Source organism: Phaethon aethereus (genome assembly GCF_964289735.1).
Source record: "Phaethon aethereus genome assembly, chromosome: 5".
Classification (NCBI taxonomy): Eukaryota; Metazoa; Chordata; class Aves; order Phaethontiformes; family Phaethontidae; genus Phaethon; species Phaethon aethereus.
Window position 1 is genome coordinate 25,218,330 of NC_138579.1, and position 15,567 is coordinate 25,233,896.

A 15,567-nucleotide genomic window follows, 5' to 3' on the forward strand; every position below is an offset into this window, starting at 1 on the left:
AAACTATTTTCTGCTCAATTCATCCAAAGATCCACTTAGTGAAATCACTGCCTGCTTTGATGTCTGAGAATAACTCACTACATATGCAATGAAAACCCTTCTCAGCCCATACAGGCCGTCTATTCTGGTCAGACACTGCTTCATGCAGCTGTCAGTGTTACAACTGCACTTCTGGATTTTGACAGGATTCTGACAGTCATTTAAGGCCACTCTTTCTCCATTAATCGCAGCTCCCCATCACGTCCACTTGCCAAAACCAGAACTGAGGAAAAGCACAACGCTCAGCGTCGTTACACTTCCTAGTGATACCTGTGGTAACTCATCCTCCAGCCTAAGGGGTCTGGAAGAATGATGGACTGGACACGCAAAGTGCCAATTAGTAACAGGATTTTCCTTTTGAAATATTACATTTTCTCTATTTATCCCATTTCCAGGTGTCTCCCCCTGACAACCCTGCCCTACACTTATGTTTGGTGAATAGTGTACATTGAATTCCTCCTCAGAGGCCAGGCAATGGACATTTTGAGGACATTTTCACAGCAGTTGAAAGCATTACTAGGCCACTACTAAGAGCAGGTTGCTATTAAGCAGACTATGGCTCAAAACCAGCCAGCACCAGCCTGCCTTTAAGTCTAGACAGCTGCTCATACACATCTCCTGTCACTGCCTAGTCAAGTTAAGATTACAAAGCACATTCTGATTATCTGTTTTCTTCCTCTCATTCTTAAGTGGTTCCTTGGGGTTTTCTTCTCAGAGCATTATGAGCCTGGGATGGCTATGTAAGCAGCTCTTAGCACATTGTGCAAGCTAACAGAATACAAATGATTATATAAATAATAAAGCTGCTGAAGATTTTCTTGTCACTGCTTTCTCTGCTCCATTGATTTGACTTAAAGCACACATAAAAATGGCCTCTACTAAGTGTTATGTTCATAGCATCCATAAATAAAATTAAGATCCTGATTTAAAGAGACACTAAGAAGCTGTATCTCCTCTTGATTTCAATCAAACTGGGATGCTCAGTGTCTATGAAAGTCAGGCCCAAGGCTCTATAGATGAAAACAGAAGGATTTGATATTTGTATGACAGTCTGTATTCAGCAGAGCAGTTTCATTTCCTATGTAAGACACTCACATGCTCTTCTCCAGCATGTGTGCACCCTCTTAACTAATCCAGAGGTCAGGCAGGAGAGCAGCGCCAGACTCTGACAGCCATGGCTTGCATCAAAGTACTGGCAAATAACATACAAGCCCTGCCACCACGAGTCGAGCATCTGTAGGATGGTAACTTGTCAGGCAGTTACAGCCGCAGAACAACATTAGCTCAGCATCGCTGTTTCCATGACTCCTGTACAAAAACGCAGCTCTGCCTTCCCTCTGATATTAAATGCTCATAAAAAGAGGACATTATGACAACCCTCCTGGCTGTGGGTCTACCAAGCCACACCCTGTGAAAACAGTATTAGTACAGAATCACAACGTTACGGATAAAACTCTTGCAAGAAACACTTATTCCAGACTAGCTAGAAAGCTGACTGACAGAAAACTTAAGGTCATTTTTCAGTAAGCTTTCCATAACACATTTTGGGGATGTCAGTATTTGTATCCCCATTAATGACAGTGATCATCATAAATACTATTAGAAGAGTTAGGAAAGAAGACAAAAGCTGATTGCAGCGCATAACACCCGAACAACTGCACCAAGTTTCAGATTTGGGCTGAGGCTTCATCTGTTTTTCTTTAATCAATTTTATTTTAAAGGAACACTAGTCTGTTGTTCTGATTCCTGCTGCTAACCAGGCAGTCCAATCTCTATTATCCATGTGTGAATTTTCTCAAAGTTATGGATTAACTACATGACAGAGGAAGCCAGCAGGAGACAACATGTTTGTGGACACCAGGTAGCTATTCCTGACCAAAGCAGGAGTGCTCTGCTACATAGGCTTGCCAACACAGTACGCTTCAAGTCCACACACCACATTATTGCCACATTCTTCTCACCTATTTATACATAAATTTTATAGTTCCCTCAACTTTCACTTTCCCAGTTTATTCAACCTCTGTATCTTCACATTAAGTTGACCACTGCCTATATTCCGATGTGAAATCCAGAACCTTAAAAAAGATTCTAAATATGCTTCTGATTCTGATTTTTTTCCACCCAAAAATGATGCTTAGTAATCAGAAGCCATTTATTTTTTTTGTCTCAATGCCTGGAAGATATTAATGCTTCCATCTAAATGGCTAACAGCCTATGGAAGACACATCTACCACTACCATAGGTACATTTTCTGTAATCCAAGCACTAGAAGTCTGATTCTGACCATAAACTCATGAGTTTTGCAGCTGATTCCTTCTGTCTGTCTGAAAAGTTTAACCTTACAGAGCTGTTGAGTATCAGTGTAAAATTCAGCATCAGGAAGAGATATCGAGTGTGTGATAAAAGGCAGGAAAGAGCAATGACTTTGAGAAACCAAAAGCACAGAAACAAGAATTAATTTGAAATAGTTACCTCTTTGAGGCAGCCCATGAAGTTGTTGCTTACTGGAGAGCCAGGTAAGTCAGCAGTACTGGGGCTCCCTCCCACGTAAAAGAAGTCATCTGAGCCCAGCATGGTGTAGTCCTCTTGTGTGTAGCCCGTGGTGGTAAGGATGCCATCCACAGAGATTGTCACCTGTTTGAGGGACACAACGGACAAAAAAAATCCCAGCAATGACCTTACAATCCTGAACAGAACAAGTTACTTCCCCTATATTTTTATGTCAGTTTTATTAAGGATTTTGTTGAGATTTGGTATGTATTTTTTAGTACAGCCAAGCTCCATTTTCTGGTCTGCTTCACCCACAATGGAAATGCTCCAGCATCTGCCTCTCACCACCCTTCTGGTGTATCAGCACTGTCAGGCTGACCTGGCAGTCTACCCATTGAGATGCTTTCCATCTATTCAGGCCAGAAAATGGAACTGTCCTTGAAAGAGATTTCTCATATTATCTGATTTTATGATTAATTGCTATTTATTTTAATGATTACAGTTAGTTATGATTGTTAGTAAAAAAAAAAAAAAACCACTAATGAAGACGAGGTTGGTATTTTTTATTTTTTATGTGTCTTTTGCTCACAGCACACTGACAATCATGCATTCGGGGAGGGGAAGGGGGGATCTCACTTTCAATACATTATGGATGAGCATGCCATGTACCTAGAAAGACACACACCCACCACCCAAAAAAATAAAATAAAAAAATTATATATTACAAACTCATAACCAAAATATAAATAGGAAATAGATAAAAATAAATCAAAATAAATCAACCACACACCAACAAGTGTGAGAGAAGCAGAGATGAGAAAGAAAGAAAGAAAACACAAAGCGTGCACACACTGCACTTTGACGTGTCATGCTAATATATCTGGAGCCCAGAAAGATGATAGGGGAAAAAAAGATAGAAGAGAGAGAAGCAGGGGGACAAGGAGAGAGAAAGAGAGAGAAAACTATTTCACACTTGCATGCAATCCAAAATAAAAATACCAAACAAACCCCATAATAATGGGGAAAAAAAACCCAAACTCAAAATCAAACAGAAACGTCCCCCAAAACTCTAACCTCAAACACATGGAGGGTGAAGGGGGACAGAAGGAGAGGAGGGAGAGGAACAAGTGAATTTGATGTGTTTTGCTTAGATGTTGTTAGTGGTTAAAAGGGAAGACGGAGGAAAAGAGATTGAGGCCAGGAGGAGACAGGCGCGTCACCAGATGTGGACATGCCATGCAGAGTGTGTACTGAAACAAACAACCGGCTGAGCTCCTGTTGGCCACGGCAGGTAGAGGTCAGAGAGAGAGAAAGTGAGAGAGAGAGTAAGAGGGAGGAGGAGGAGAAGAGAAAAAGAGGAAGGAGGGAAGTGGGGGAAAAATCAGGAGGAAGAGGACAACTCTGGCCAGTTTGCCTGTAATAGCCGTTGCCACAACAAAAGGATGACAGAAAAAGAGAGCCTTCACCACCACGGACTAGAGGCCCTGCAATGGTTCTGATCTAGAAACCTTCAGAGTAAAAAACAAAAAATAAAAGGGGAGAAAAAACCAAAACAAAAACCAAAGCAAAAGAAAGCAAACTAAACTCAAAAACAAGGGAAAAAATCCCAACAATTTATCACTGGAATGGAAAAGAACTACTAAAGAGGGAGGTGAAGAAACCAATGCAAGAAATGTCCAAACCCCGTTTCCAGAAGAATTGTGTTAGTTGCTTTTGTTGCTCATTTTTCCATTAAAAACAAGAAGAAAAAAAAAATTAAAAAATGTTTTCAATTAAATTAAAGGAAGAAGTATAAAGGAGGGGGGGGAAAAGAGGGTGTGGGGGGAGGAAAAGGCAGGTAACACACGGCAAACCCAAAAAAAGAGACAATAAGAATGATATCTACCAGACAATGTAGTTTGTTTACCATAGCGTGTCCAATGCCTGAGTGCTTTGCGGAAAAGGGGGAAGAAAGGAAATTAAAAAATTGTGAACAGAACGATTGTTAATTAAAATAACTAAAAGCAAAGATGAGTCGTTAGGGTGTTAGTACATTAGCTGGTTAGTAAAAATGACACATTGCATGAATGGTCTAGTGTTAGTCTTTCAAAAAAAGGCGTGGGGCGCCTGACACACACAAAGTGAGAAAGAGGACAATATGATCGGGACTCTATAGGGAACCATGCTATCTAGACTGTAAAGAAGCAGCGTGGTGCCTAGTCTTCCCACCCTGGTATTAGTCATTAACTTCAACTCTCAAATACATTATCCAGGACTGAAGGAAAGTTAAAACAGTGCAATACTTACTCTTCAAATGCCCGTCAAAGTACTTCCCCCAAACAAGAACCTTACCCTCAGAGATGTACACACAGTACACAGTTCACCCCTTCAGCGTAAACACAACCATGACTCCCTTCTTCCACCCACCATCATCTCTACATTCCTGCTCCTCTTCCAAGTCTCACTACCCTCAAGTGCTGCAGAGTATCACAAGCAGGCCAGCATTTCCTTTGGCTGGAGGTTGCAGATGAAGATGAGTCCAAGACTGAGTCTTCCTTCCAAGTTCCCCAATCTGCAGGTTTCTTTACAGCAGGTGAGTTTGTGGCTTTCAGAAAGACATAAAAAAATGCCTTTGCTTGGCTCTTTGCCTGTAGCTCACTCACATACATCCTAGAGTATAGGAGTTGAACCTCTCCAACTGTAGGGGCATATGTGTTGAATAATTGTGTAGGAAGAATTGTGGTGTTTGCATCAAGGTTGAAGATGGAAGATTAACAAGATTTAGCGTGTCTCCTGTTATACTGCATCTGTATTACAGAGGCGCTAGGAGAATTCACCAGTCAGTTCACATGGTTGGGTTTAGCAGAGCTTTGGAGATGCTTTGTTGATCCCTGCCAAGGCATGCACATGCCAACTGTTCGAACCTACATATTGTTTCTTGTTTGCTTCTTAGAAGCTGGGAAACTCAAGATCTTTATAGCAGATTCTGCATGGTGACTAGCTTCAGTGTTAATCGGTAAGTGCAACCCATGAAGGCTCTAAGTCCTTGTTTCAATGTGTTTGAAGTTGGCAAGAACTATCCTAAATTGCACAAACAAGATATATGCTGCCTCATGTGAAAGCTATCTGCTTGGAAATTTCAGAGTTGTGCATTGACTAAGGAAATAAGTTCGTGAAAACTTTGTGGCTTTGAACATAATGTCCCAGGTCTATTTTATTTGTCTATGGGAATAAAATAATAATATTCTGTACTTGGGTATAAAGAGCGCAAACTCCTCTGAATTCTTCATCAAGGAAGTCTCACTGTCAGGGATATATTTTGTTAGTAAATCCATTCTTACAAACAAGAAAATTGTCATGGGGGGAAGAGCATGCTAAGAATGAGACAGTGTCAGCAGCAGACCTGAAGACAGACATGGGAAGTCTGACCTTCAGTCTCCTTGGCTCCTCCTCCTCTTCTTCCCACCAGACCACACTGCCCCAAACATGCTCTGAAAGCCCTGGTAAAATACAGCCATGATCCTATTTCTAGTAAAGGTTTCTCACAAGGCAGAAAGAGGGCTTAGTTTTAACTGAAATAATAAGATAAATAAACAAGGAGATTTGCTCTGACATTAACAATCACTACTCAAGGGAATCTGTGGGTTCACTTCGTTTGACTCTAAGGAGATTAACTGCTGTGATAGTCATTTGATCTAAAAAAAGCAGCACTTAGTAGTCTTCTAGCTTAGCTACAAAACATTTAACAATTCCAAAAAGAACTGGGCAAAAGTCCAGCTATTTAAAGTTCTGCTCTAATTGTAGGAATAGACAAAAAAAATATGCAAATCCTCCTCCCCCCTTGTCCTACCCCAAAAAGAGCAGAGGAAAAGACTAGATGGCATCCTGAAGCTCCTAATAATTGGAATTGTTTTAGCTTTGGACCATATTCTTGGAATTTATAGAAGTTTTTTTTTTTAAAGTTCATTTTAACGAGATATATATTTATCTTTAGTGCAATGTTTTCAGTCAATTACAAGGGGGTTACTGATTTCCTTATAAAGCATCAATATTCATAGACAATGTGTTTTGGCAGGGTTTTTGTTTTGTTTGGGCTTTTTTTCTTTTTGGGGGGTGCATTTTTGAGGAAACCTGAGGAGAGCTGAAAACAAGACTTCCAAGTGACCTATATTATGCTGCAAGTTTACTGGTTAATTTATGTCAGAAAAGATGCAGAGTAGATAATTTCTTACATATAAAATTGTTTCGGATATACAAAATTATACTGAATGTAATAAAGGACAAAATGTATAATTTTATGCAAGATATAATAGCCTTTGTCCTTTATTGCATCTTCCGTATGAAGGACTTCAAATATCAAAGGACTTCACGGGTTCATAGCCCATCTGAAAAATGGTTAAGTATTTTACAGATAGAGAAACTCTTCCTTATGCACACTCACACAAAACCAGGAGACGTAAGCTGCTGGAAGCTTCCATCTGAATGAAGAAAAACAAAAACTCCTTCACCCTGTGATTTAGAATGGTGTCATTATCTTTTTTGGTTGTTAAACAAAGCATTTATAAGGTCAAGATACAGACTGACCATTCTCATTTGTGTCCTGAAAAACGTCCATAGCAGGCATTGATTAGTTATCAGTCACTGAAGTTCTCAAACTCTTTATCCTGAAGACTGAAGGGGTTTAAGACTTCTTTATCCCTAGTAATATCAATTATAAGTAAGAATGCACGAGACCTGCCAGGAAGGCTGCAGCATTCAAGGTTTCTCCTTACTGAAAATTGTGGTTAAACTTGCCAATAATTTTTGGATGACAACTGTCAGCACTAGCTGGATTGCATTTCCTCAAGGCCTCATTAGTTCCAATTTCTGGGCAGTTTTAGGTTCTGGGTCAATGTCTTAATCTTGAGACTGAACTTGATCAGAAGTTAAAACAAAAGCATCCAGGGAAAAAAATGACTCAAAAAGAAAAAATCCAGCCTTACTGATATTTATTGGTTGAATTGCATTGTTATGCCTATTTACAGATTTGGACCCCAAATCACCCCTACTACTTATTTTTAATTTGATTTTAAGACTGACCTTTCTTTGGAAAGAACACAGCCATCTTATTAACACATCCTCTTTCTTACCCAGTCAGTTTGGACCCTTTAAGAATTCAGGATCACATGAAAACATCCATAGTGAGTAGACCAGTAGGATTAAAAATCCGTGGTGTTGCTTAACTGCTAAAGGACTCACCTGCTTTCTAATAATTACCAAAGCACTGTCTTAGACTAATCGAAGATGAAGAGGCATACACATATTTCCATTATATGGACCCAGAAAATAAATAAAAATCACTAGCTGAAAGATTAGAAAAAGAAAGTGAGAGTTTCCTATCCACAGTTTCATCTGTGACCCTTCCTCACTTTCTGCTTCTTCAAGAATCAAACCAATCCTGGCATGAAGCAAGGATGCCTTTTGCTTCAGGCACATTTTCCCATTGAAAACCAATTTCTGATAAAAATAGAAAGTATGATTAACTAAAACAACCAGTAAACTATACTGAGATATTCAGAGACCAGCCATTCTGAGGCCATCTAAAAATAGAAAATGCATCAAATAAAGCCATATATTCTGATCCTTCCAGGCTGACAAGCCTCAACTAGTTGGTGCATCTCCCTCTACACAACTGATATTTGAACAAAATAGAATCATCAAGATCCATCCACCGCATAAGAAATTACATTTTCATCTCCATATAGACTAGTGAAAATGGACTTATGTTGCCATAAATAAGAACCCTACAGTCTCATGAAAGTTTGATGACAGATTTGTCAAAGACCCAGACATCTTTAGCATGTAGAAACACAGGAATTCATGTGGGAAAGACAAATAAATATCTTCAGCCCAAAACCCAAATATTTGAAAGAAAGATGTGATATCTCCTTAACAGATGAATTATCCACTGGCATCTACTAGTTGAGACTGTTTCCGATCCCTGGCACTGATTATCCTATATTCGTTGATACATTTTATCTTAGCTACTATAAAATATTACAATGAAAGCTGTTTTCTCAGCAAATGACGTTGTATAATCTTAAATAGAACTATTAAGGGTGGTGTTAATATTGACATTAATGAGCAAATAAACAGATCTATTGTTTTCAAAAATTTATTTTCAAATCTTAGTTTACAAGCTATTTTTGCTGCCTCTACCGGTCAGCAAGACACCAAAGACCTCCTATTCACAGTGTAAATGCCATTTATCATGCAGCGGATGGGCCTTAGTGACTTGATGTATTCATCAGTTTTCAGAGCAAGGTTAATTTTATCTTCTCTATTTACGTCTGAATTTATATTTCATGAGGAAGGCTTCAGGATTTTAAGACTAACTTACTACCAAATACGTCACCTGATAGAGTTGTCTGCTTAGAAAAGCAGCATGCAGATGTGCAAAATTACAGTGGTAAAAATCAGAAAAAATTTTCCAAAGTGGAATTGTAGGGTGCTGGATTGATCTGTGTTTGCTCGGCCTTTTTGATCCTTCCAATTTTCCAGTCCTCACAGCCAACAGAAGAGTCTCATAGGCAGAGACATAAGAAATAAAGTAGAATCTCATTATGGAAAGAAAGGGGAAAAATCAAAAAGAAGAAGAGAAGAACAGAGAATCAAGAAGACTCAGAAAGACGCCAGCCAATTAATTCCAAAGCTATAAAGTTAAAATAATTACACACGTACCCAGCAGCCTGCATACCTGCACACTCACATGTACACACAAATGAAAAGAAAAAGTAAAGGAAAAACAAAAGGTTTCCAGAATTAGAATTATGACATCATGGTAATGGTTAAACCAATTAACAAAACTGAAAGAAAAAGGAGAGAAGTGTAGAGCATTGGCTGCTGGAAAAAAGCTCTGTTCCCACAGTAATTAAATGCAACAAGAATATTACTGATAAGATTGAATCATAATTAAGGAAATAGTAAGATTAAAAAGGGAGAACAGAAAAAGAGAAAAGGAAAAGGGAGATGAAAGTAAAGTTGTCACAGGTTTTTATTGTTAAATCAAAATGGAAGAAAACAGAAAATTAATAAAGTGGAAATGAAGATATAGAAAGAAGGATAAATTCCCATCAACTAATGTTTTTTCACTGTCCTTCTGATATAGAAATCCAGAAAAGGTGGAGAAACTCTAGCAATTCCACTGAGCATCCCTCCCTTTCTCCATTACTCTCTCCCATCTTCCCATGCTGATAAAGCAGAACAAAATTTTCCCCTGCATTTTCTCCTGTTCACCATTACCTGACGCAGGTTGCGTGTCACCTTAACGTCATGCCACGCGTTGTCATTGAACTTGCCATTGACTGGCTCCACAATGGCCTCGAAGGCCCCAGACCCCAGGTTAATGACCAACGAGACCGCGCCGTCTTTCAGGGCCAGGTTGACGTAATCAGCTGACTTGCCGGTGTGCAGAATGAGCCCGTTGCGTTGCCATGTCTTGAAGGAGAGAGTGATCTCATCGCTGCTGCTCTGGATGGGGTTTTGTGACAGGTCATAGCAAAGGTATTCAGAACCACGGAAAGTGGCCATGTTCTCATCTCGCGCTGGAAAAAAAGGGAAACAGAAAAACTATTCAGCAGTCAGACAAGAAGAAATTTAAGAACATCATGAAATTTCTGAGCAATCCCACAGAACTGTTAGTGTTCTATACAACTATATATCATGACATGCTAATGACTGCACAGCTCCTTTTGTAGTAGGGCTACCAAGAGCATTAACAGCAGGATCCTCAGTACCAAAGAATTTCAATGCTGTGTTCTCAGTTTCACTGCAACACCGTCACCATCTGTTCAAGAGTATGCAGTGGAGCCTAGAAAAAGTACACTTAAAGACACTGGTATAAGACACTTCACATCCTGTTTGAGAGAATGATGGAAAACTCCACTATTCAGAACATGACCGCCATGTATGCATTGTTCCAAAAGAAATCAACATTTCCTAAAGATTAGTATTTAAATTCATCACTAATGTAATCTGAATTTATCTTAAAGCATCTGCCAGGCAATCTAGGACAGAATATAGGCATCAGAATATCACCCTGACAGAGCTGTCCCTTTCTTTGAACTGAAGGAGACACCAAGCAGACAGGAGAGCCACATGAAGTGTCCTATAGTTTCCTTCTTTAAGATCATAAGGAAAGTCCACACAAAACATTTTGTCCACAGCAGTAAGTAATGATGTTGCTGCTAAACACATCTCAGAATGTTGCCTGTTTGATCGCTTTATCCAGAAAATCTGTAGTAGACAAGCATACCCTTTTCATACAGCAAAAATAAACACGGGGGAATTATTCACAGCACACGACATGAAATATTTCCTCATTAAGGAAAAAAAAAAAAATCTCTTACATGCAGTAGGGAAAACCACTGAACTAATTTCTTAGGAAGTGGAGGTAGCATTTGAATACCATAAAAATCCTTCTTGTGAGCTGGAAGTCTACTTTCCAGTACCTGGGCTTCCACAGTCACGCCGAGCCAGCTCTGCTGCCATACTGCACCCACATGACTCGAGCCAGCTCTCCACCCCAGTTGTGCCCAATGTAAGAAGCACAGGACAGTGACAGCAGAGCTTGCAGAAAGACTGTCCGTAGCCCAATCCTACCAGCGCAATCTGGGGGAAAACAGTACTTACAACGGAGTCTGTTCGGATCACCCCACTCCGTATTGCAGCACCTTTCTGACTCCCAGCTGTGAAAGCGAGTCTGAGCATGAATAACTAGACTGCACAAGCAGTCAAGCTACCATTGCTTACGATCTGCTGCATAAGGCAAGTACCAGTGCTACTGCCAGTGACATGAACAGCATTTTTCTGCTTCATTTTGTCTCAGTTAGTAATCCTAACACAGATTAGCCAGCATTTGCTAGTACAAAACTAAAGGGAAAATACTTGTTTTCATAACCATTCTTGAAAAATAACTACATGGTGAAATCTGTGCCCTCACAGCATGAAACAGCGGTGACAAAACAGCACAGTGTTGGAACATGAACATATATCATCTTCAAATGATAGGTCTGCTTTAAGCAGAGACTTTTGCAGTCTTGATTGAGGGTATCACAGAATGAACTCATTAAAAAATCCGGCCACTTTGAAGGCAGCAGCAATGTGTGTTTGTGCTTATGTAAACATACTGTGTGTCTATATACCCCTGCGAGCAAACAGTAAGATAAATTACTCCGTGCAACAGTACAGGTTGGGAGCCAACTGGCTCAAAAGCAGCTCTACAGAAAAAGACCTAGAGGTCCCAGAGGACAAGCTGAGCACATGTCAGCAGTGCCTGCCCTTTCAGCAAAGGCCAGCCATATCCTGGATTGTACTGGCAAGAATGCAGCCGGCAGGCCAAGGGAAGCTATCCTTCCCCTAATGGAAAGTTGTGAGATCACATCTGGAGTACTTGGTCCAGTACTGAGCCCCCCCTTTATAAAAACGGCCTCAACATACTGGAGCAAGCCCAGCAAAGAGCTACTACAGTGCTCAAGGTGCTGGAACAGATGATGTGTCTGGGGAGGCTGTGAGAACTGAGTTTATTTGGCCTCAAGGAGAGAGGGCTCAGGGGAAACCTTATTGCTCTCTGCAATTACTTAATGGGACAGCAAAGAGAAGATGGGGCCAAATTCTTCTCAGAAATGTGCAGAAGAAGGATGAGAGGCAAAAGATATAGCTGGAACAATGAGCAATTCTCATTCTATACAAAAGAAATGTTTCGCCCTCAGGATGATCAAACACTAGGAAGGGCTGAGAGAGGCTGCGATATCTCCATCCTTAGAAATACTGAAAACTTGACTGTGCACAGCCCTGAGCTGCCTGCTCTAACTGGACCTGCTCTGAGCTAGTGGTTGGACTACAGGGCCTCTGGAGGTCCCTTCCAAATTATTTGGTTCTGTGATTCTATTCTGAATACATTTAACTACCATCAAGGAGCGCATATGCTCATGTCAGTGTTCAACCAGCCTAAGCACAGAGGGCTGATATTGATTGCAGTTCTGGAAGTCAGAGCCGAGCATTTAACAACCCTCTCCACGATGCTAATTCCCCTGCCTAGTCGCTCCTGATCCGTTGGAAAGGAAGGTGTTACAATCAAGTCAGACATGTGCTCTATGTACCTGCGGGTAATTCCGATCAAATAGCCAGCGTCTGAGGGCAGGAGTCAAACACGATCATTATGACTGAGCCATTTTCCTGCAGCCGTGGATGTGCAAAGCACTGAATACACATTTGACATCTTTGGGAAGGGGGCATGGGGGACTGACTGCTCACTCACTACAAGACGGGGCTCATTTACACTTTCTCAACCTCTTTGACGAAATCTCACTGGTCTAACTCAGTACAAAGGAGAAGGCAAAGAGTAGATTAGAAATCTAAATGGTAATTTAAGGCAACCACTGCAGATTCATCAAAACAGAGCAGAGAAAATTCAGAGAGATATTACTCTTACTTGTACCACTGGTTTTAATAGGTGTTATAAACCCCCCTGCGTCCAACTATGTCATCTGCCTGTTTCTTCCAGTCATCTGCTGGTGACCCCTTGTCACAGATGGGTTTCTAGACCTGATCCACCTTTGCATCCTTCCTGTTCTTGGGAGAATGTCACCTATTTCTGTTTCATATGTTGTTACGGGTTTTTTTTTTTTTCTTTCTCCTGTGGCTGCTCTGGATAGACATTCAAATTTTCAGATCACCACACACTAAAATCTCTCTGGGGTTCACTGGCCAATCCAAATTCATGCTTGTCCACCCCATGTCTCATAAGCACAACTCCCAAGATCAACATACTCTCTAAAGCTGTATTCTCCAAACCACTAATTCCTAAACAGTTTTCTAGTGGCCATGTGGATGACTGGTTTATCAGTCTCATTAAAGCCTTTAGTGCGCAGATTAGGCTCCAGTAACCGAAGAGCTTGACTGTGTGCTCCTCCAACCTACAACCCAGTATCCTGTGTCAGGCCACACGAAAGGCTTTTTACCAAGCACAAACTTTCCATGCTGGCATGCCTCTTCGGATGCCCTGGTGTATGTGATGGCTATGACCATAAAGCACATGAGAATCATCAGAGAACATGAAGGGGAAAAAGGGTACAGATTCTCTCCACAGTGTATGATTTAGAAGAGAAAGAGCCCTTAGCAGGCTGCAGGTTTCGCAGTACTCCCATATGCTTTCAGGCACAGTCTGGTGGCATCTGGAAGACCAGAGAGTGGTGAGCCCCTTGTTATTTGTTAGCTCATGACCCTTGTGCTGTGCATTTTGGAAGGCTCCACAAATTGCACTGTGATATTTATGCCTTCTGTATTCTTTAAACAGTGGTAGTGTACTAAGGAATGTCTGGATAGAAGCACAACTAACCCAAAATATCTAAACTTAAGGCCCAACTCAAAGTCACCAGGAATCTTTGGTTTATGTTAGAAGAAGCAACAGACAAACCCTTTTTTGGTGGGGTTTTTCTGGGATGTGAAACCCTGTATTTAAGTGATATTAACTTGAAATGATGATCAAGCTGTTCAAGTGTGACAATAAAATTGCATAAAATAAAGCTTACAACAGCATTTAGAATATGTTTGGAAACTGTTGATTTATACAAGATTTAATTTTTTACTCAGTTAGTACTAGATATATTTTAAAAAATCAGAATCTGAAAGCAGGTTACTTGACCCACAAGCAATTAGATCTTCCAATTCACTTGATAATATTAATCTAAACCCATTATTTATTTTATAACAAATAAAAACATGACTAACTTCTCTGCAACAGCTGGGATTTACAGAGATCTGAGACCTGTACAAAACTCCACAGACTTAACCCTTGACATATTCAAAACCTCACAGAAATCACCAGAATAGAAGTGAAACTAAGGCTCTTCAAAGCTGATCATCACAGGCTTTTTCCTTGGACAGAGGCATTCCTTCACTTTAAGGAGGAGGAGAATGTTGTGTTTTCTGACTAATCACTAATGGGCACAGCTAGTGCATGAAGCACTTCCATCACCATCCCACTGCAAAGTCTATTTTGCAAGTCTCAGATCTATACCTGTTCAAAACCCCAAATCAGTTATCAGTGCACACTACAGACTGATAGAAAGAACAGAAACAAAAACACAGCCAACAGCTACCTGAGCCAAGTTCCTGGTTGTTCTCATCCCTGGAGAAACCCCAGAGCTGGCTGAATCTCAGGTTCCCAGGACAGGTAGACTGGAGATCTTTCTATATTGTATATGGCTATACCACCCATCCAGGAGAGCCAGACAGTAATTTTAGCTTCAGGTTTTTTATGTGCAAAACTGTTGCTATGTGTTCCTGTAAAAACTCTTTCTATGACGGAAGACTCAGATATTCGGAATTCACAACATCTCTAGGAGCTAGAGAAACCTTGGCATTCTGATTTATGTATGAGGAAACCAATGCACAGACATTTTAATGGATTTACTCATCGCCACCAAGAAAATCAATAGTAGAGGAAGCATTTTTGTTCAGGAGACCCTAGCTCCCAGTCCTAGTCACATTTCACAAGTTCTCAGATATTTGTGGAGGAAAACCAACCTCCAAATTTTTTACGGTCCTGTCAGAAAGTCAACCCAGCAAAGAGCATGGAACAGAGGAGGCTCCAAAGATTTGTGAGATGCCTGAAAATAAATACTTCGTGTCTGTGAAGCTGAAACCAGCAAATCCTAGAAGCACCAATTCTGGAAGTTTAATACTCAACAAAAGCAGCATCTCATGTCACAGTTAGGATTTCTGGCCTCAGACACAATTAGGAAATATTTAGAAAAATATAAAATAGCAAGCAGCTTTCCTGAAGCCTCCTGAACAAAACTTCAAGTAATTCTCTTAAAAACAAAAGTCAGCTGGCTCACCTGCTCACCTTCTGTCAAAACCCACTGCATTACACGTGTACTGTGAGGCAGTCCCTATCTCAGTGGAGTTTGGTTTACAGCCAACATTGGAGCATGTCTTCCGTCAGTCAGAAAAGCAAACTCTCTGCACCATTTCAGAATTAATAACCAGTCCAGCGTTCAGTGGGATTTACCTTAT

General features: G+C 40.5%; 1 protein-coding gene across 4 annotated transcripts in view; it reads right to left on the reverse strand.

The window, feature by feature from the left end:
- NRXN3 (neurexin 3) overlaps positions 1-15,567 on the reverse strand; it is a gene marked incomplete at its 5' end in the record, with an annotated part of 994,726 nt that overhangs the window by 768,472 nt on the left and 210,687 nt on the right. For 3 of the 4 annotated variants that reach the window (XM_082000673.1, XM_082000674.1, XM_082000672.1), the window contains one exon: positions 2,512-2,628. In XM_082000673.1, the coding sequence (XP_081856799.1) occupies positions 2,512-2,613 (102 nt within the window). Of the gene's footprint in view, positions 1-2,511; positions 2,674-4,414; positions 4,460-9,789; positions 10,092-15,567 lie in introns of those variants that run through there. The other variant, XM_082000671.1, reaches the window with a different exon arrangement.